This window comes from Melozone crissalis, unplaced genomic scaffold (assembly GCF_028551555.1).
Source record: "Melozone crissalis strain CALT ecotype California unplaced genomic scaffold, PUWL_Pcris_2 ptg000056l_1, whole genome shotgun sequence".
Classification (NCBI taxonomy): domain Eukaryota; kingdom Metazoa; phylum Chordata; class Aves; order Passeriformes; family Passerellidae; genus Melozone; species Melozone crissalis.
In genome coordinates, this window is record NW_026535834.1 from 9,475,258 (window position 1) to 9,496,237 (window position 20,980).

Consider the following 20,980-nt stretch of genomic DNA (forward strand, 5'->3'; position numbering starts at 1 on the left):
GGTTTTAGTCCCAGTGATCCAAATCCACACATTTTCCATAAGATCCAGCTGATCCCTTCCAGCTGCACAGGTGGGGAGGGGTGCAGCTGTCCCCAGGTTTGCACCCTGAGCTCCAGCTTGGACCTGTTCCCTTTGGATTCTCAGCCATCCAGGGGGATAAATGTAGGAATAGACAGGGATAAGCCCAGCAATCACTTCAGCCACAGAATCCCACACTGGTTTGGGTTGGGAGGGACGCTAAAGCTCTTCTTGTTCCACCTCCCACTAGCCCAGGTGGCTCAGAGCCTTGAACACCTCCTGCTCTCAAACCCCTGATCCTCTGCTCCCTCATCTGCCCTTGGAAGTGCCAAACCCTTTGGTTTGTATTTTCCATCTCTGTACAAATGGAGCAGGAGTTTTCCTGCCATTCCAGATCTCCTTTTTACCTTGGATCACTCCAGAACAGCTGGGGTGCAGAGGTGAGGCTCAGGGACAGAGGCTGTTCAGAGACTTCATTTGAAAACTCTTTGAGGAAAACAAAAAGCAGAGACGAGTTTTAATCCCAAAACCAACAGGAACTGGTGCAGAGAAATGCTCAGCATTTGGGAGGGAGAGGGGAGCTCAAAGACCCAACCACAGTGTGCCAAGACAGGGGGAGAATCATTGTCCAGAGTGGCCACAGGAACATGATCCAGCAGGACAAAGGCAGAGATGGGGTTCAGTGATCCCTGGGAACCCATGAGGTGATAAATATTGAGGAGGGAGGAGAATTGTTGAGGTTGCTTATCAGAAGATGTAGGAGGGGTGAATATTTGGGCTGCAGATGATGGGATCATGGAATTACAGAATGGATTGGGTTGGAAGGGACCTTTAAAATCATCGAGTTCCAACCCTTCCACTGTATCTTGTCCTTGTGTGTTTTTATCAGAAGTGATGCTGGAAAATGAGGGAACTGGGTAAAGAATGAAACACCCAAGATATCTGGGACAACCTCTATCTCCAACCTGTACAAACCTCTGAGTTTCCTCCTCAGGAGTTACCTCAGAACCGTTTTTTGCCCCTAACTGTGGATCCCGTTTGTGTTTGGTTGCAGAGTGGTTGTGCTGGAGAGCAGACCCACAGAGAACCCCACAGCTCACAGCAACCTCTACATCCTGGCTGGACATGAGAACAGCTACTGAGCAGCCCCAGCCCAGCCCCAGAGGGAGCTGGGACCCAGGAGCAGCAGCAAACCAGGACTTGGCTGCTCCTTGTCTGGCGCCCGAGCTGTGCTGGGCCTGGGGTGGGAATCAATCCATTTTTGCAGCTGGGAACAGCTGGTTCTGTCTCTTGCCACTGTGTGGTTGGTTATGTCGAGTTTGCTTAATAAAAGCTGAGATAAAGAGCCCTTTACTCGTTAGTTCTAGGGAAACAGAGCCTTGAAACGTCTTCTGCAGTAAAGGTGCCATAAACTGTTAAATATTCCCCTTCCCTTGGGTTTTCCTTTTATTCTGTAGATACAGATCTAGTGCTGGTTGTTGCCCTCTTTTATACTGAGTCTTATTCTTAATAAAACAAAGATTTGTGTAGGAAGTGAAAGTATCTGCAAAGCTTTTTGGTTTTAAATCTGCCATTGGGTATGGCTTTGTATAATAGACTATTTAATCCTTATTTATTAATCTGCTGCTAGGATGGGGTAATGTCTAACTTTTAGCAAAGGAAGGTTGCAGAGCAGCTTACTTTTTTTTTTTGTTTTTTTTTATAATTGTATAAAGATTTGATTATTCTTTTTCCTTGTAGGGATGTAGTGCATTACTGAGGGGTGTGTTACCATGTTGGGTGATCATGTAAAAAAATGCAGTTTTGTACAACAAAGTATTTTGTACTGATTTTTCTGCCTGCAGAATTGCCATAAAAGGGATTTTCTTACTTCCTAGACATAGGGTGTGTGTACACAAAGTAGAATATTGGTATCAGACCTGTTGCTCCTGGGGGCCTGTGAACAATATCCATGTGTGTGTGCGTGTGCATGTGTGTGAAGTTGCCTGGCAGTGTGTATTTTTTATATATATATTTATACATATATATATAAAAATGTACAAAACATATATGCTTTATTTTCATAAATTAGGGATAAGCCTTGTGACATGAAGTGGAAATTGTAGCAGGTCATCATCCTTAATGAATGAAAGTATCATGTATCCAAGTGGCCACGACGTGTGGTTTATTTATGCTGCTGCAGAGGGGGGCTGGAGCCACAGCTGAGGCTGAGCAGCTTTGCAGCTGCTGTGCTTTGGGGCTGGCTGCTGCCCCAGCTGGGAGTATAAATAAACATGATAAGAACCAAATTCTGTATCCAAGCTTTGATCACTTTCTGGTCACCTGCATTTTTCTTTCCTTTCTCTTTTCTCCGTTGAAGAGTCGCATCGGTTCCTTTTGTCTTCCTCATTAATTAAAATTCCTGAGGTACCATTCAATATAGACTGACTCCAGGAGAGATCTGGTTTTACTACCTCACATTACCCTGCTGGCTTTGATGTGAACACTCCTGGGCAGGTGCAGAATTCCAGTGCTCACAAACATTGGAATTGAAAGGTTTTTTAATGAAATGCCTGTTCAGCTCCTGACATCTGCTGCCTAGGAAGGAGAGGCTGGAATTCCCAGCTCATTTGAGCAGAGCAGGAAAGGTGTGTGAGAGCTGGGAGTGCTTTGGTGCTGTGTTGGCATCCAGCTCCCTGATCCATAATTCAGCAGGGAGGAATTGTCTGGGCCCCCGTGACGGCTCAGGGACATCTCCGTACTCAGGACAGCTGCAAGGGGGGAAGGTGCACAGGGGAAAACAGCCCTGCACACATTCAGCATTTTAGCCACTGTCATTCACAACTAATTCTTGCTGACTTGGCATCCAAATCGAGTCAAGCTTTTCAGTTCTGACACTGTGTCAAAGCTTAGTAAGTACTAAGTGTACAGAGGAAATTTATAAATCACTCCACAGAGCATGAGAAATGTGCTTTAGGGGTGGTCAGCTGCAATTGGAAATGTGCTTTAGGAGTGGTCAGCTGGAATTATCTCAGCAGTATTAAAAGCAGGACGTGTGATTTTTGTCTTCTGAAAGACTTCTCTAGTATTGAAATTACTTCTCCACAGGCAACAGTGACTGGTGATTAACCTCAAATGATGCCTCTCCTGGTCTTTAAAACAAAAATTAAGGTGAAGTGAAGCACCAGGTGTAGATATTGTAGAGCAAACACTTTTTAATTTACCTCATTCACTACAGAAGGTAATTTCAGCTTCATCACTTAAAGGAGATCTCTAAAAGACTAGAGAAACCTGTAAATAAAATCTGAATATTTATGGGGAATAACTGGAGTAAATAACTCTTAGGTCATGGCACTGTCATGCAGGAATAACAAGCTGAAAGTATTTTTCTTTGACACAAATTGCTGATGTTTTGCTGGATCCTAAAGAATAAACTTAGGAAATTCCTTGTTTAATCAAACCTATTTTAGCTGTTGAAGCATTTCTAATGGCATGTTGTGAAATGCTTAGTGCTGGTTTCATAGACAGTGGCATTTTTTGGCATGATGCTGTTTCCTAGTGTAAAACCTCACTTTTGTTCCATACCACGGAGCAGAATTGTGTGTTCCAGCCAGCCTCAGTGACTCTGATCAGTATAATTTGTGTTTGACTGTTTAATTTAGTCTGGTATTGTTTGTACCTTTGTTTTTGTGGAATTTAAACCAGGCTTGAGAAAGCCTAACAGGGGGAGCTCAGGGGTGATGAAGCAAAACCTTGCTCAGCCCCTCCTTCCTCGCTCAACATTTATCAAAATTTTAATTATTGGATGCACGAGGTCATGTACCCAACTTGAAAGCCTTAAAACAGGCTCCCAGAGCTCTTGGAAGTACAAACAGCATTGGAAGAGCAGTCTGTAGATTTCATCTCTTTGGATTTCCTCACCAAATTCCTTGCAAGTGAAAAACACAGCTGGAATTGTGCTGACATCTCTGTAAAGAAGACAGGTACAACGCATCAGGGGAGCCACGGTGTCTCTGGATGGAAAGGACCAGACTGGGAGACTCTGAAATGTGCTTTTTTTACCTTGTTTAGTCCTTAGGTGTAACTGAGACTCATAACTGCACTCGTTCAGTTTGTGTAACCAGGCTTTGTTCCACGGGAATTTCTGTTGCAGTTCAGTCTATGCCAAATAAACTGCTTTATTTGATCTGTGCCCTGGTGACTCTCTGGTGACAATGCCTTGCTCAGAGGGCTCTGGGCAGGATCCAGCCAGCCCCAGGTTTGTGGCTGCTGTGGGAAGGGCCTGGTGCCACTGATCCCTGTCCTGCAGACCGCAGGAGCCAGCAGCAGCTCCGGGGACAGCACAGGAGGGCAAATCACAGAGCGGGGACAAATAATTCCCACAAGGACACATTATCCCACAGGGACACATTATCCCAGCCCAGTCACCTGGGAGCACCGAGGAACCACTCAGGAGCTGTGTGGCTGGAAAAGCAGAGGCTCCTGCCTTGTACCTGGGGACAGAGCAGGGCCTGGTGGGCTCCAAAGGGCTGCTCAGAGTAGGAAAACAACAGCTCAGGACCTAGAGCAGTTTACTCCTTGTGTAAACACACAATTGGCTGTTTGCTGCAGGTGCTTCGGGTGCTGTGCCTGTATCCCACACCTTCAGGGATCTGCTGAGGAGGCTGAAAAAATAATGTAATTAATGTGGCTTTGGACAACACAACCGCCAGTTACCAGCAGTTATGTTTATAAATAAATATTTATAAATAATACAAATTATACTTATAAATAATTTATATTATTTAATATATTTATAAATAAATAATTATACTTCTATATTTCTATAAAATATATTAATATAAATAAATATTTCTCCTTTGCAGGAGATGGTTAACTCTGAGAATTCAATCTTGGCAGCTGGAATGTGAGGACTGCACATCCCTGGTGAATGTGGCTTGGGAAGAAAAATATTAGTGGATCTTAATTCTGAGTTGGGAAGCACCTCAGGAAAGGATTGGGGAGGGAGGAGGCATGAGATGGAGTGGGGTGCCCACACTCATTTCAGATTTAATATTGAAAGCAATTACCACCACAAAAGGTCGCCTTGGTCGGGGGATGAGGATCCAGCTGCATGCTCCAGGAGAGAGAACAGGATGGTCAGGGATGGAAAGCTCGTCCGAAGGAAGGCTCTGGCTGCTGGCAGGAGCCCGTTCAGTGGCAGAGACGCGAACCGGGCAGTGGGGAAATGTTCCAGAGAAACCTCCAGGAGCCAGAGGGAAGTGCGGGCATTGCCCGAGCCTGGCAGACCCTGTGGGAGGATGTTCCCTTTTCCAACCCTGCAGGAAAACGGAGTCAAACCTAGCGATGCTCTGGGAAGGCAGAGAGGGGCAAAGACAACATGATCATAACAGAATGGTTGGAGCTGGGAGGTCTTTAAGGTCCCTTCCCACCCAGTCCATGAGTGGTTCTGTAACGCCATGAACATAGGGCAAGAAGCCCGGGGGGATCGTGAGGCGCGGAGTCAGCGTGTGTCCCCGGCAGCAGCCACGGGGATCCCCGCTCTGCCTCCCTTCCCCCGGGACCGCCCCGGCCGTGGCGGAGTCTCCGGGGCGGTTCCTGGGGCCGTGCCCGCCGGGGAGGCTCCCCCCGCCCGGGGCCCGCCCCGGCTCCAGCTCCGCTCTGAGGCGGCGGCGGCGGAGCGCGGCGGGGCCGCCCGGCCATGGAGCGCTACGAGAAGCTGGGCAAGGTCGGCGAGGGCTCCTACGGCGTCGTGTTCAAGTGCCGCAACAAGGACACGGGGCAAATTGTGGCCATCAAGAAGTTCCTGGAGTCGGAGGAGGACCCGGTAATCCGGAAGATCGCCCTGAGGGAGATCCGCATGCTCAAGGTGGGCGGGCGCGGCGGGACGGACCCCGCTGCCGGCACGGGCTGTGCCCGCCATGGCGAGCCCCGGCGGGGAGCCGTCAGCCCTGAGGGCGCTGCCGGGGACGGTCTGAGGGGTCAGGGTGTGAGGACATCCATGAAGGGACATTGTGAGGCTACAAGGTGTGAGGATAGCCAGGAGGGGACAGAGCGTCTTGAGGGGACGGGACGTCGTGAGGGAACGGGGCGTCGTGAGGGGACGGGGTGTGAGGGCAGCCGTGAAGAGCCGGGGCATGAGGGCATCTCTGAGGTGAGGGGGGTGTGAAGGAGCGCCATGAAGTGCCCAGGTCAGTCAGTTCCTCTGAAAGAAAGGCATTGCCAGGGAATGCCCGACCCTCTTGTGCAGAGATGGCGATGCCGGGTGACCCTGGCCAGCCCAGCAGGAGCAGGCGGGAGCCGAGGCGCGGCCATGAGCAGCCGCCGGCTTTGCAGGAGCAGCATCAGCGCAGTCACGGTGTGCCCTGCACAGAGGGAGCGAGCCAGGCTCTGTCCCCATGGAGCCAGCGGGGTCCTGGCCGGTGTGGGCACAGCTCTGCCCTCGGTGTGTGCCACAGACCCCTCTGCGCCCGCGAGATTCCCCAGAACATTCGGATCCAATATAAAACACATGGGCAAAAAGTGAGGCTAGGCAGCGTGAGGAGAGGGCAGGCAGGGGACACAGCTCTGCCTGCTCCACAATGGAGAAATCCACCCCAGCTCCTCCTTCAAACGCCCTTTCTGAGCCCCTGGCTGTGCAGGATCCAGCTGTGGATTGAATGCCAGGGGCTGTGCAGGATCGGGTATTCCACATGGAAATGACAGCAGAACAGCACCAGTGAGCCTTGTCCTTGCTGATCCTTTCCTGACCTCTCTGTGAGTGCTCATCCTCACACAGAAAGGGGTTACTCCTTCAGAAATGGGTTACTCCTTCAGAAAGGGGTTACTCCTTCAGAAAGGAGTTATTCCTTCAGAAAGGGGTTACTCCTTCAGCCTCTGGCTTCATTTTCCCCATGAAACAAAAGCACGGGAGCATCTGCAGTGAGTCACAGCCCAGGTCTCTCCAGCATGCAGAAATGAGGAGATATCTGGGAGAAAAGGGGAGAGGATCGGGTAAGGTTTCCTTTCACACTCCCAGTTTCTGGGCAAGGATTCTGCAGCAAGGGCTGTGCCTGTTGCTGCATCCATCTGCAGACTTTTGGGACTCTGTCCCATCTCTTTGGAACTCTTGTGTTCATTTGGTCTCCATAGTGTCCTGAGGCTTTAGGAATGTGTTGTGTGAAAAAAAAAAATTCCTTTGCTACAAACTTGCTGCTGGGTGATGGCACACAGTACCCTCAGCTTTGTGTTCCAAGAAATGGGAAGTGTCCCCTTTGCACTTTTTCCTGGGTGCTCATGATTTGTACACCTGCTGTCCTAGGAAAGCAATAATCTAGGAAAAAGCATAATTATTTTTCAGTTACATTTTGGAAGAAGCAGCCAAAGTTCTTCTCCTGTCCAAAGTAAACACAGGACATGTAGCTATATTATTTCAGTGAATAATGCTAGATTTACATTAAGGTTTAAATGATATTAAACATCTGAAAAAGAAAATAATCATGGCAGAAGTCCCTTGTAAAGCAACTAGGAGCTGCATCATCCTCAAGGATCCAAAGCCACCACAGCCAGGCACAGCAGGATCTGTGTTGATCACTGTTGACTTTAACAAGTGCAGACCTGCTTGACTCTTTTCAGCTTTTTCTCTGCAAATAGAAACTGTTTGTTAATTTGTTTGTTGAGGCACTTCCTTGCTTGGGCAACTCCTGTTTGTCAGAGATGGAGTGAGATTGTGTTTCATCAGTAGAAAATTACAGGCCTGATAAATCATTTTTCTGCCCAGCAAACACCTTGCAGACCAAGGGATTTTTGTGGCCAGGAGCCAAGGGACGTGGAGTGGGAGTTTGCAAACTCTTGAAACCATAGAATCCCAGGATGGTTGGGTTGGAAGGGATTGTAAAAATAATCTCATTCCACCCCCTGCCATGGGCAGGGACACCTTGCACCATCCCAGGCTGCTCCAAGCCCTGTCCAACCTGGCCTTGGGCACTGCCAGGGATCCAGGGGCAGCCACAGCTGGTCTGTCACCCTGTGCCAGGGCCTGCCCACCCTCCCAGCCAGGAATTCCATCCCAATATCCAAGGACAAGGGGGGATATTGGGGCTCCCAGTGCCAGAGGGCAGGGCCGGATGGAGCACTGGGCAGAGCTTGCTGCCCACCCATTGAGGTCAGCTCCCAAAATAAACACACAGAGACTGAGCTGTGCTTGTAGAAAGGGTTCAGATAAGGAACCGTGACCCTGCAGGACAGATCCGTCCCCCGCCCGTTCCCCCTGTGCAGTCCTGACCAGCCCGTCCCCACCCCCGTGTGTTGCAGCGACTCAAACACCCGAACCTGGTGAGGCTGCTCGAGGTGTTCCGGAGGAAGCGGCGGCTGCACCTGGTGCTGGAGTACTGCGAGCACACCGTGCTGCAGGAGCTGGACCGGCACCCCCGCGGGTGAGTGCGGGCACAGGGGCTGCCCTGCTCTGCCCGGGGCTGGCAGAGCCATTGCATTAATTATTAATTACTGCGAGCACACCGTGCTGCAGGAGCCGGACCGGCACCCCCGCGGGTGAGTGAGTGAGTGCGGGCACAGGGGCTGCCCTGCTCTGCCCCGGGGCTGGCAGAGCAATCTCATTAATTACAGGACAGGTTCCTTCTCAGGAAGTTGCAGTTTATTGCAGCCCCGAGACGCGTGAAAAGTCTGTTTCGGCCTGCACATTTAAAGAATGAGTTGGAGTTCTTCATTTCTCAGTCTCAGAGTTTATTGTTTCTTATCTATAAAAATTTTTCTCCTGCCCTGCCGAGGTCCGTGCAGCAGGACAGTTCCAGGCACTCTGCCTCCCCTCGGGGCAGTGTTATGTCTTTATACTACAAACTGCATATAACATGTTTTACAATTACTTTCCAACACCTATCACCTGTGTTAGACAGTGAGCTTCTACTCTAAACCAATCTGTGAGTGCCCCCATCACAGCGACCCGGGGCTGGGAACACATTGTGTCCTTGTGTCCTTGTGTCCTGCCCGGGGCTGGGGAACACATTGTGTCCTGTTCCTGCCACTGCTGCCATCGCTGCGGGCACTGGGCACCCAAACACAGAATCAGGGACTTGCAGAATCCTTTGGGTGGGAAAAGCCTTCTGAGAGCATCGAGTCCAACTGTTAGTGCAGCACTGCTGTGTTCACCACTAAACCACTGTCCCCAAGTGCCACATCTACCCTTTTGGGCACTTTGAGTGAGGAGTAATTCCTAAGAGCTGAGCCTGCGCCTCTCAGCAAAACTTGCAGATTTTTGGGGCTTTTTTTGCTCTCTGCAAAACTCCTCTTCAAACAGGTGCTTGCAAGTGTGAGCTCCACACAGGGTTTGTTCTGTCCACACCTTTAGTGCCACTCCCTCTGTCCCTGATTATCCAGGTGCCTTGGTGCTGGGGAAATGCTAAAGCAGAGTCCATAAATCCTTTCCCAGCCCTGGGGCTGTGAGTTTGCTGCAGCACGGGGGGTTGAGTAAACAAGAGTTTTGTTATTTACTCCCTTTCTCGGGGAGGAAGGAGCGTGCTGACAGCCTGTGACAAAGTGAGAGCTTTGTGAGCTGCCCAGCACTGCCACCCCACTTTGAACCTGTTCCCTGCAATGTGAACAGGGGATGGAAAACTCTCCTGAAGGAAATGTTTCCCATTTGCCTGTTGATCAGAACAGCTCCAGTGTGGAGGAACCTGTCATAGCTGGCTGTGTGCTTTGTTGTCAGCTTTGCTAGGGCAGATGGTCAAGTCTTTTGTGGTCAGGTTAGGATGGGTGGGCATGGGCTGATTCCAGCACATTTGACCAATTCCATCCCCTTTTTAGCTGCCACAGCAGCACTCCCATCATTCCGGGATGTTTCTGGAAGGAATCTCTGCCCACAGTGTCAGCAGAGTGTCACTGACCCACTGACAGCCAAGGGTGGAAGAAAAACTCAGGCTTGCATTGTTTTGGTTTAATTTTGGGTAGTGTTTTTATTTATTATGAATCAGAAGCTTTCCAGCACTAAACATGGGAAATAAAATTGTGTTTGAGTTGGGAAATGCCAAGGTTGTCGCTCCTGCCTTTGCTGGGGTTGCTGAAGATCCTTACACACGGCCAAGGAAGTTCAAGAACTGTTGCCCAGTAACTGGAAGAAAGGAGAGGGGGCTGGGAAGAGTTTGCTGGCTGTGGGAGGGAAGGAGGGGGATCCAAACCAAGCAGAGCTTTGTGCTCTGTTCTCAGCACCCTTCCCTGGCCCATTTTTCACCTCTCCATGTGGACAAGCAGTGCCATGGCAGCATTCCATGTGTCTGTACCATGGAAACTGCAGCAGCTCCTGCCCTGAGAGGTGCTGAGGCAGAAACTCCTGTGGCATTTCAGGACTGGCAGGAATTGCAGGACAGGCTCTGAGGTGGACTCACACACTTTGCTGTGGGGTCACAGTGGAGCCCTTGCTGGCTGTGACACTGGACCAGACACAAATCCCCTTCTCTTGTTGCCCTGGCTGCCTTTGGAAGGTTTCCTGACTTCCCTGATGGTTTTGCTCAGAGATCCCTGTACAGTGTCAGCGCTCATTTCCCCTGAAATATTAAATTCATTATTAATGGCCAAAATAAAACTGTGTTTTTCCCAACAGGGTGCCAGAGTACCTGGTGAAGAGCATAACCTGGCAGACCCTGCAGGCTGTGAACTTCTGCCACAAACACAATGTGAGTCCCCTGAGCTGCACCAGAGATTGCTGGAACGGGGCCTTGGGGGAGAGAGGGGGGTTCTGGTGGCATTTTCCGGATTCCAGAGCTTCCATGGGATGGAGCCAGGTGGAATCTCCTGCTTTGAACGGGAAACACACCTGAAATATTGGTGTACACCCACACCAGTGCCTTCACTGTCACACAGCCCCTTGCCTTGGCTGTCAGGGAGTGATTTGCTCTAAGGACCTTAGACAAGGCTCCAGGAGGAGTGGGAATGATCCTTGTGTGGTTCCCTGGGCCCTGCACTACTGCTGCCCTCAGGAACCTGCCCTCCCTGCTCATCAGCTGAGCAAACTGCAGCTGATTTCACAGAAAGTGCCTCACTTGGCTGGCATGGGGTTGAATCATGACACCAGTGGAATGAAAAGATTTCAAAACTCAGACACAGTAAATCCTTTTTACTCCCTCCTCTGCTCTCTGTGTGTGTCAGAAACGTCAGTGGGAACATTTTAAGAAGCAAGGAAGGAGAAGGAGCCTTTTGGAGAAGCTCTTTAACCAAACTTAGCTCTAATTTTTATTTTTGTTCATCTGCTAACATTTGAGATTTAAGAGTGGGCAGGAGATGGCTCTGGAATGGGTGTTTTGTCTTTGCTGAGAGAATCACGTCCAGCTGAGCCACAGGAACTTGGCCACAGGTCTCTCCTGCTTCCAAGATTTGTTGGTTTGTGTCTTTTTTCTGTTCCCCTGCTCAGTCTGGAAGATTTAGTGGAGTTTGAGAGCAGAGGGAACAATGAGATGCTGCAGCCTGAGCTGCTGTGGATCACAGGTAGTGAGGTTTTGTGCAGCTGCCCTTTTTGGAGCTCCATGACAGTGGTTAATAAGCAGCATTTCAGTCCTCAGCAGGAGACACAATAATTTCCCACAGTTTGGCAAGGAAAGTCCAAGGGGTTTGCTCTGAGGTGATGATGGGAGAGGGACAAAGTGAGTGAGACCCCAGTGAGCTGAGTAGAACAAAAGAAATAAAGGTTTTGTTAGTTTGATCAGCAGAAAATCTTTGCCAAGCACAAATTTGGTTGTTGTGAAGGACAAGGTCACCTCCAAAGAATCACAGAATTGCTGATCTTCACATCCAACCCTCCCATCAGTCTGGCCCAGCTAGAACAGGCTGTTCAGAAACTTTTCCAGTCAGGATTTCAGTATCTCCAAGGCTGGAGGCTCCACAGACTCTGGACAGTCTGTTTGGGTGTCTGGCCATGCCCTCAGTAGAAAAGATAAAATGAACTGGTTGGGTTTAAATGAGATTTCCTGAGTGCTCAGTCTGTGCCCATGGTCTGTGCTTTCAGTGCACCACCAAGAGCAGCCTGGCTCAGTCTCCTTTCCTCCTTCCCACCAGGTATTCCATGCACATCCAGAGTTCCACCTGGAGCCCTTTCTTGGTGCTCCCAGCTCCCTCGTCCTCTCCCTGGATGTGACACCCCAGTCCCATAAATTTCAGTGGCCCTTCAGTGGAGTGGCATCCTCCCTCTCTGGGGTGTCCCACCTGTGCTGAGCAGAGCTCGTGCTGAGCTCTGTCAGGAGAATCTTTCAGCAGGAGCTTCCCAGGGGATGCAGAGCTGGGCCCTGCTCAGAGCCTGTGCCCAAGGGTGGGCTGTGGCCAGGTCACTGTCCTGCTGCTCACAAACCCTTCAGCAGGAAAAGCTGCCTGCCACAGTGTGCAAGGGGGTCTGGCTGAATTTATCTGAAGGTTAAATACTTCTAACCTTGCTGCTTTGTCTTCTTCCAGTGCATCCACCGGGATGTGAAGCCAGAGAACATCCTGATAACGAAGCACTCCGTCATCAAACTCTGTGACTTCGGATTTGCTCGAATACTGAGTGAGTGCTGCATTTATCTACCTGATATCTATCTACCTGCTGAATTTGTCTATCTATTTATCTCTATGTGCTGGGAGTGTGGGATGAGCCACCCCAGCCTCACCTGTGTCTGGCACACTGCAAATCCTCCTGTGTGGTAGCTGTGTGTTTCCCAGGGAAGCTCTGCTCAGGGCTGGGTAGAGATTCCTGACCCGGGCAGGGAGGGAGCAGGGTCACGGTGGAGACAGCTGTAAACAAAGGCGGTGACAGCTGCAAACAAAGGCAGTGACAGCTGTAAACAAAGGCGGTGACAGCTGCAAACAAACGGAGCTCCCTGCTGGGCCGCAGGGGGTGCTGGCACGGGGATGGATGGATGGATGGATGGATGGATGGATGCATGGATGGATGGATGATGGATGGATGGATGGATGGATGGATGGATGATGGATGGATGGATGGATGGATGGATGATGGATGGATGCATGGATGATGGATGGATGGATGGATGGATGATGGATGGATGGATGGATGGATGATGGATGGATGGATGATGGATGGATGGATGGATGGATGCATGGATGCATGGATGCATGGATGGATGGATGGATGGATGATGGATGGATGCATGGATGGATGGATGATGGATGGATGCATGGATGATGGATGGATGGATGGATGGATGATGGATGGATGGATGGATGGATGGATGGATGGATGATGGATGATGGATGGATGGATGATGGATGGATGATGGATGGATGATGGATGGATGATGGATGGATGGATGATGGATGGATGGATGGATGGATGGATGATGGATGGATGGATGGATGGATGGATGGATGGATGATGGATGGATGGATGGATGGATGGATGGATGGATGATGGATGGATGATGGATGGATGATGGATGATGGATGGATGGATGGATGGATGGATGATGGATGGATGATGGATGGATGATGGATGATGGATGGATGATGGATGGATGGATGGATGGATGGATGATGGATGGATGGATGGATGATGGATGGATGGATGATGGATGGATGGATGATGGATGGATGGATGGATGGATGATGGATGATGGATGGATGCATGGATGGATGGATGGATGGATGGATGATGGATGGATGCATGGATGGATGATGGATGGATGGATGGATGGATGGATGATGGATGATGGATGGATGATGGATGGATGGATGGATGGATGGATGGATGATGGATGGATGGATGGATGGATGGATGCATGGAAGGATGGATGGATGCATGGATGATGGATGGATGGATGGATGATGCATGGATGGATGGATGGATGGATGGATGGATGATGGATGGATGGATGATGGATGGATGGATGATGGATGGATGGATGGATGGATGGATGATGGATGGATGGATGATGGATGATGGATGGATGGATGGATGGATGGATGGAGGGATGGATGGATGCATGGATGATGGATGGATGGATGGATGGATGGATGGATGGATGGATGGATGGAAGTCAGCCTTGGGAGCTGCCCAGTGTTGTTTGTGCAGGGCTGCAGACGCAGCTGGACACCCTGGCAGGAAAAGCCCCTCTGGCTGTCTCTGCAAACAATGGTTCACATTTTCTGTTGTAAATAAACCCCCTGATCTGGGTTTTTTTAGCTCCTCTTCAGACAAATCACATGGGTTCTGAGAGGTGCCCACTGGCTGTGCAGGGCCCTGCTGTGGAGCCGGGCAGTTTCATCTGGAGGAAAACACAGTCTTGATTTTTACCAGATCCTGAGTGTGAAAAACGCCAATCACTTGTTTTTAAAAGTTTAAAAGTTTAACAGTAATAAAATGGTTTTAAAAAATGTAATACAATTAGAGTAATAATAATTTGGACAATTTGAATTAGGACAATATGAGACAATAGAGACAAAGAATTACAGACAGTCCAGGGTACCTTTTCTGGGCAGCACGAGCCTGAAAAAGGCCCCACATTAACAGAGGATTTACCCTTAAAAGCAACAGCCTGTTGCATATTCGTACAGCTCATCCATGATGCATAAATTCCATTCAAACACAGGATTCTGGCTGGGCAGTGTCAGCTTCTTCCTCTGAATCCTCACAGCACCTTTGAGGTGGGAAGAAGTTCATTTCTCCTGATAATGGAGCAATAAATTCTCTTTCTCTGAAAGATTCAGGTGTCCTGTGGCTGCTATCTCAGTGCAAGTCCTTTCTTTAGAAAAAGAATGGATCCTACATTGCATCGTTTCTATTTTAACATTTTGTTATAACCTAAAACTATATTTAACACACTACTTAAGAGAATTAACCCAGCATCACTTTCTAACATAACACATACAATATTCATTTGAATATTTGCAAGAAGCCAGTCGTAAAATTCATGCATTTTTCACAGCGACATTTCCAAAGTCGTGTTCTGCTGGTGCCCAGTGACTCCCGCTGCTCCTGCAGCTCTGGCCTGCCCAGGGGTGCCCCAGAATGTCCCAAGTGATGCTGCTGGCTGCTGTGCGCGGCTCTGACCCCACATTCCTGTGTTTGTGTCTCTGCCCCCCGAGGCAGCAGGTCCCAGCGATTCCTACACGGACTACGTGGCCACGCGCTGGTACCGCAGCCCGGAGCTGCTGGTGGGGGACACCCAGTACGGGCCCCCCGTGGACGTGTGGGCCGTGGGCTGCGTGTTCGCCGAGCTGCTCGCGGGGCTGCCCCTGTGGCCCGGCCAGTCGGACGTGGATCAGCTGTACCTGATCCGCAGAACCCTGGGTGAGCGTCCACACACTGCCCTGGGGGCTGGGAGGGAGGGAGGGAGGGAGGGAGGGATGATGGATGATGGATGGATGGATGATGGATGGATGATGGATGGATGGATGGATGGATGGATGATGGATGGATGGATGGATGATGGATGGATGGATGGATGATGAATGGATGGATGATGGATGGATGGATGGATGGATGGATGGATGATGGATGGATGGATGCATGGATGGATGGATGATGGATGGATGGATGGATGGATGGATGGATGATGGATGGATGGATGGATGATGGATGGATGGATCTATGGATGATGGATGGATGGATGATGGATGGATGGATGGATGGATGGATGGATGATGGATGGATGGATGGATGGATGGATAATGGATGGATGGATGGATGGATGGATGGATAATGGATAGATGGATGGATGATGGATGGATGGATGGACAGATCTATGGATGATGGATGGATGGATGGATGGATGGATGGATGGATGGATGATGGATGGATGATGGGTGGATGGATGGATGGATGGATGGATGATGGATGGATGGATGGATGGATGGAAGGATGATGGATGGATGGATGATGGATGGATGGATGGATGGATGGATGGATGGATGATGGATGGATGATGGATGGATGATGGATGGATGATGGATGGATGGATGGATGGATGGATGATGGATGGATGATGGATGGATGGATGGATGATGGATGGATGGATGGATGATGGATGGATGGATGGATGGATGGATGGATGGATGATGGATGGATGGATGGATGGATGATGGATGGATGGATGGATGGATGGATGGATGGATGGAGGGATGGATGGATGGATGATGGATGGATGGATGGATGGATGGATGGATGGATGATGGATGGATGGATGGATGGATGGATGGATGATGGATGGATGATGGATGGATGCCTGGATGGATGGATGGATGGTGGATGGATGGATGGATGGATGATGGATGGATGGATGGATGGATGGATGGAGGGATGGATGGATGGATGATGGATGGATGATGGATGGATGGATGGATGGATGGATGATGGATGGATGGATGGATGGATGGATGATGGATGGATGATGGATGGATGGATGGATGGATGGATGATGGATGGATGATGGATGGATGGATGGATGGATGGATGGAGGGATGGATGGATGGATGATGGATGGATGATGGATGGATGGATGGATGGATGATGGATGGATGATGGATGGATGGATGGATGGATGGATGGAGGGATGGATGGAGGGATTCCCTGTGCGGTGGGAATGGGGAGGAGCCAGGTGGGGTTTGCAGGGTCACAGGATGAGGGAGGAGATGAGAGTCTTGATTCCATGTTTCAGAAAGCTGATTCATTATTTTATATAAAATAATAAATATTATAAAATATAAAATAAATATAAATATTATAATATAAATATATATTTCCATATTATATAAATATATTAATAAATCTAATTCTATGTGACCGTATTCACAGGGGTCTCAGGATGAGGGAAGAGACGAGGATCTGACTCCATGTTTCAGAAGTCTGATTTATTATTTTTTGATATATATTATATTAAACTATACTGAAAGAATAGAAGAAAGGATCTCATCAGAAGGCTGGCTAGGAATAGAATAGGAAGGAATGATAACAAAGGTTTTTGGCTCGGCTCTGTGTCTGAGCCAGCTGACTGTGATTGGCCATTAATTAGAAACAACCACATGAGACCAATCCCAGATGCACCTGTTGCATCCCACAGCAGCAGATAACCATTGTTTGCATCTCATTTCTGAGGCCTCTCGGCTTCTCAGGAGGAGAAATCCTGAGGAAAGGATTTTTCATAAAATGTGTGTGTGACAGCCAGGGGGGATTCAGCCAGCAGATCTCTCCCTGTAGGAGGTGCTGGTTGATTGGAGGTGTTCCTGCCATGGTGTGCATGTGCTGACAGGCTCCCAGTGAACCAGTGAATGGGGATCACTGCCTGGAACCATCCCTCACTGTCCTCACCCTCTGGGAAGCTGGGGCTCTGCAGGGCAGATGAGGAAGGATGTGGGTTGTGTTTGGTGACCCCTGGGTGCCCCTCCTGGTCCCTGCTGGGGTGGGGCAGCACAGCAACTTCAGCTGTCTCCACACAGACAGAGGCATGAGGTGCCTGTGTCAGAAAGGACCAGGAATGTTTGCATAAAGGTTCACAAGGTCCAGGTGTTTGTTCAGGGTTTGGTACCAAACACAGGGGTCCGTGAACAGCTGGATTGAGCTCATCCCAGCTTGGGAGGTCTCAGAAGTGTTGTCAGTGCCTGTTGATGGCTGTGTCCTGAGGAGTGTGAGCACCACAGCTTGTCTGTTCCACGTGTTTCTTGCTGTTCATCAATGAATTCAGGAGCCTCTCTGTTAAATAAAAGAGTCATTATCCCCCATAACACTTAAACTAACCCAGCCCCATTGATTCCTTTCAGTTTTGCTGTGTAACATCTGATTTCTTGGGTGACAACAATCCCCCACTTTTCACTGAGATTTGTTGGAACAAACAGAGAGTTGTAATTTTAACTGAGCAGTTTATAAACCTGCAAAGGTGACTAATGGCTTTAAACAGATAAACTCCTCAGCTAGAAAAACAGCTCATCACTGATTCCTTCATCCTCCAGAATTCATGAATGCCAGTGTTAGGCAGTTATAATTTATTTTTAATGGCAGGGTTTCAGCCAGAGGAGATTCCCATGGATTGTTGGCTCCAGGTGCTGGAGTGAGGCAGAGCAAAGCTCCTTGACTGAAGCTGAGCCATTGTGGGTTGGCATTGGATGGCTCCTTTGCTATGGATTTGATTTTAACATTTTCCTTGCTCTGGGGTGCTCTGAGCTTCAGAAATGCTGCCCTGGGGAGAAGCTGCAGCAGGTTCAGAGCTGTGCTCCAGCTCTGTCCTGCACAGCACCCTCAGCATTGTCCAAAGAGAATTTCACCCAAAAGGAGTTAAATTCTCCTGAACACTTGTGTGCCTGCCTTTCCTTCAGCACAGTCACACGGGTGTGGGATCACTGGTGTCCCAAATGGACATTAATTGTCATTAATTGTCATTAATTGTCACAAAGAACATTGCCTTGGCTCACCTGGTGATGCTGCTCCTCTTCAGATGCTGCCTTGGGTGGCATCAGCCTTGTTAGAGGATATAACCACGTTCAATGCAGGCACTGTAAAATTAAGCAAATTACTCCAATTTTTTTTTCTCTTTTAAATTCTTGGTTGAAGGGGATCTCATTCCCAGGCACCAGCAAGTGTTCAGCACCAACCAGTTCTTCAGTGGGGTAAGAATTCCAGACCCAGAGATCATGGTAAGAGCTGCCTTCCTGCACTTCCCTCCTTCCCACCCTGCCCTGTCCTTTGCTGTGCTGTGTTTTTCCCTGCCCAAAAACTGTGTCCTCTACTCTGCCAGTGTGCACCAGCGTATTATTTGGAGGTGGCTGAACCTCTCAGGACATTTTAACTTACAGTCTGTGTAAAAGCAGTCATAAAATGTTTAATTTATGCTGCTTTTCCTCATTTCTGGTGGCACATCCTCAGAGCTGCCAGGCCTCTGAGCACATGGAGTGAGGGAGGCGTTTTGTGAGGAACAGGTCATGTTCCTATGGAAAGCTGGGTCTTGGTACCTGCTGAATGAAAAGTTTGCTAATATGAGTCCATCCACTGTTTCTTTTTCCCTGCAGGAACCATTGGAAGTGAAATTCCCCAATATTTCATACTCTGCACTGGCTCTCATGAAGGTGAGGACACTCCAGCTCGGGGAGGAGCCCAGCCCTGCGATAAACAAATCATCTGGTGGGAGAGTCTGGGACTGAGTCTGAGATTCACACCTGGTTTGCTGCCCCATGTGATTGCAGCTGTTCCTTGAGCCACAATTCCTGCCGCAGCTGTGGATTGTCCATCCCTGGCAGCGTCCAAGGCCAGGCTGGGCAGGCTCAGAGCAGCCTGGGACAGGGAAGGGGTCCCTCCCAGGGCAGGGGGTTGGAACAAGATGGTCTTTAAGGTCCCTTCCAACCCAAACCATCGCATGGTTAATTCTTGTAGTTGTTGGATAATTGGCTGCTCCTCAAGCTTCGTGCTGGCTCTGAACAGGCACTCCTAGAATCCATTAAAGTTACTAACACGTGTAGCTGTGGGAATGCTCCTGGGCTGTGTGGGGAGCACAGGAGCTGTGCAGGGCTGGGCAAGCAGTGCTTTGTGTCATCCTCCGTCTTTTGAAGGGCTGCCTTCGGATGGACCCCGCGGAGAGGCAGAGCTGTGAGCAGCTGCTGCAGCACCCCTACTTTGACAGCCTGAGGGAGGCAGCAGAGCTGGGCAGGGAGCACCAGAGGGGCTCGCAGAAAGCAGCCAGGCTGCCTCGGAGGCACCTGCCGGGGGTAAGGCCTCCATGGTGTTCGGTGTCCCCCTGAGGAGGGGCTGCTCTCCTGTGGGCTGTGCTGGCACTCAGGGGGTTGGGCTGCTCTGGGTCCTGTCCCGAGGGGAAAACAGCCCCTGGCTAAAGAGTAACTCTGTACAAAGTGCATTGTGCACTGCGGGGCCCTGGGGATAAACAGCTCAGCCCTGGCACAGTAACGTTCATCCAGGAATGTGCATTCCTGACAGAGAGCAGCAGCAGGGCTGCACAAACTGCACACTCTCAGTGGTTTAATTTTGAGTGCTCAGGTGCTTTTTAATCCTGAATTATGGAGATGGAATAAACACCACTTGTGTTTGTAGCAGTTCCACACCTTACCCCCTGCACTGGGTGTTTCTGGAGCTGCCAAGCAAATGTCTCCCTGCTGCTCTGGCTTTTCCAGACTCCATCCCAAGTCCCCAAATGCAGCCTCACAATGCCCCTCACTCCACAGTGCTTTATTTCTGGGAGCCACATTCCCCATGGCAGCTCTGAGGCTGAGCTGGGAACAGGCAGGAGGTTGGAGGTGAGGGAGGGAGAATTGTGTAGAGGCCAATCACACTGATTGGCCTCTTCCATTTCTGTCACCTGGGATATTGTTCTTGCCTAATGGAATTCTTTAATAAATCCAGTGATAAAGCCCCAGAATCTTAGCCTGGAAAGTACAGGATTACAGTAGGAATAGTTTCATAGCTCATATTCTGTGTGAAAATTGAATCCATGTGTGCTTTATTCCCATTCCAAACAAATAGACACGGTGTAACTTTTCCTTTAGTTACAGTACCTGCCTCAGCTGACCTGCAGCAAAGTTCTCCCAGCTTTGGACAGCAAGAAGAACTGCTGCAAGACAAGGAAATCAAAGTACCACTTCCCAAACATCTGACCAGGTGGCACAGCAAAACTCAGTTGATCGAAGTCATCCGGGATTTATAAATGGAGGATGCACAGTGGAAAACTAAATTACAAAAATTCTGGCATGTACAGAGTGATCTGTCTGTACTCTGGGTCACTGGTGGAGAGGAAGTGATGCAGGAACAACTCCAAGCTCCTCTTAGTGCTCTGTGTACAAGGCAAATGCATTCTGCTTTCATTCCTGATTGCCTCCTGGTGCAGGATTACCCAGCCCAGTGCTCACAGAATGAAATTTAAATCTCTGTCCCTGCATTTCAGACTTGGCAGGAGAGCTCCACCTTGCCAAATCCACCAGTCCCTCCTGCTTTGGGCTGGGCCCGGGTCCCTGCTGTGTGAGGAGCTGTGCCTGTGCTGCTGAAGGGCTGCAGCTGTGTGCGTGCAGCCCAGGC

General features: G+C 49.5%; 2 protein-coding genes across 6 annotated transcripts in view; both read left to right on the plus strand.

The window, feature by feature from the left end:
• MAP4K5 (mitogen-activated protein kinase kinase kinase kinase 5) overlaps window positions 1–2,182 on the plus strand; it is a 64,693-nt gene extending 62,511 nt beyond the window's left edge. The window contains 1 exon segment of the mRNA XM_054286920.1: window positions 1,073–2,182. Within this exon segment, the coding sequence (XP_054142895.1) occupies window positions 1,073–1,160 (88 nt within the window). The 3' untranslated portion in view covers window positions 1,161–2,182.
• Window positions 2,183–5,695: 3,513 nt separating this feature from the next.
• On the plus strand, window positions 5,696–20,974 carry CDKL1 (cyclin dependent kinase like 1). Of its 5 annotated transcripts, none has more exons than XM_054286898.1 (9): window positions 5,696–5,866; window positions 8,290–8,411; window positions 10,592–10,664; window positions 12,430–12,520; window positions 15,062–15,262; window positions 18,515–18,597; window positions 18,970–19,026; window positions 19,507–19,662; window positions 20,455–20,974. In XM_054286898.1, exons 1-9 carry the CDS (start codon window positions 5,699–5,701, stop codon window positions 20,560–20,562), a joined length of 1,059 nt encoding a protein of 352 aa, XP_054142873.1. In that variant the 5' UTR covers window positions 5,696–5,698; the 3' UTR covers window positions 20,563–20,974. The 5 variants fall into 5 exon arrangements, 4 of the variants coding, with proteins under 4 accessions (XP_054142873.1, XP_054142875.1, XP_054142877.1 ...); XM_054286900.1 differs by having other exon boundaries at window positions 15,065–15,262; XM_054286902.1 differs by lacking the exon at window positions 15,062–15,262.
• Window positions 20,975–20,980: the final 6 nt, after the last annotated feature.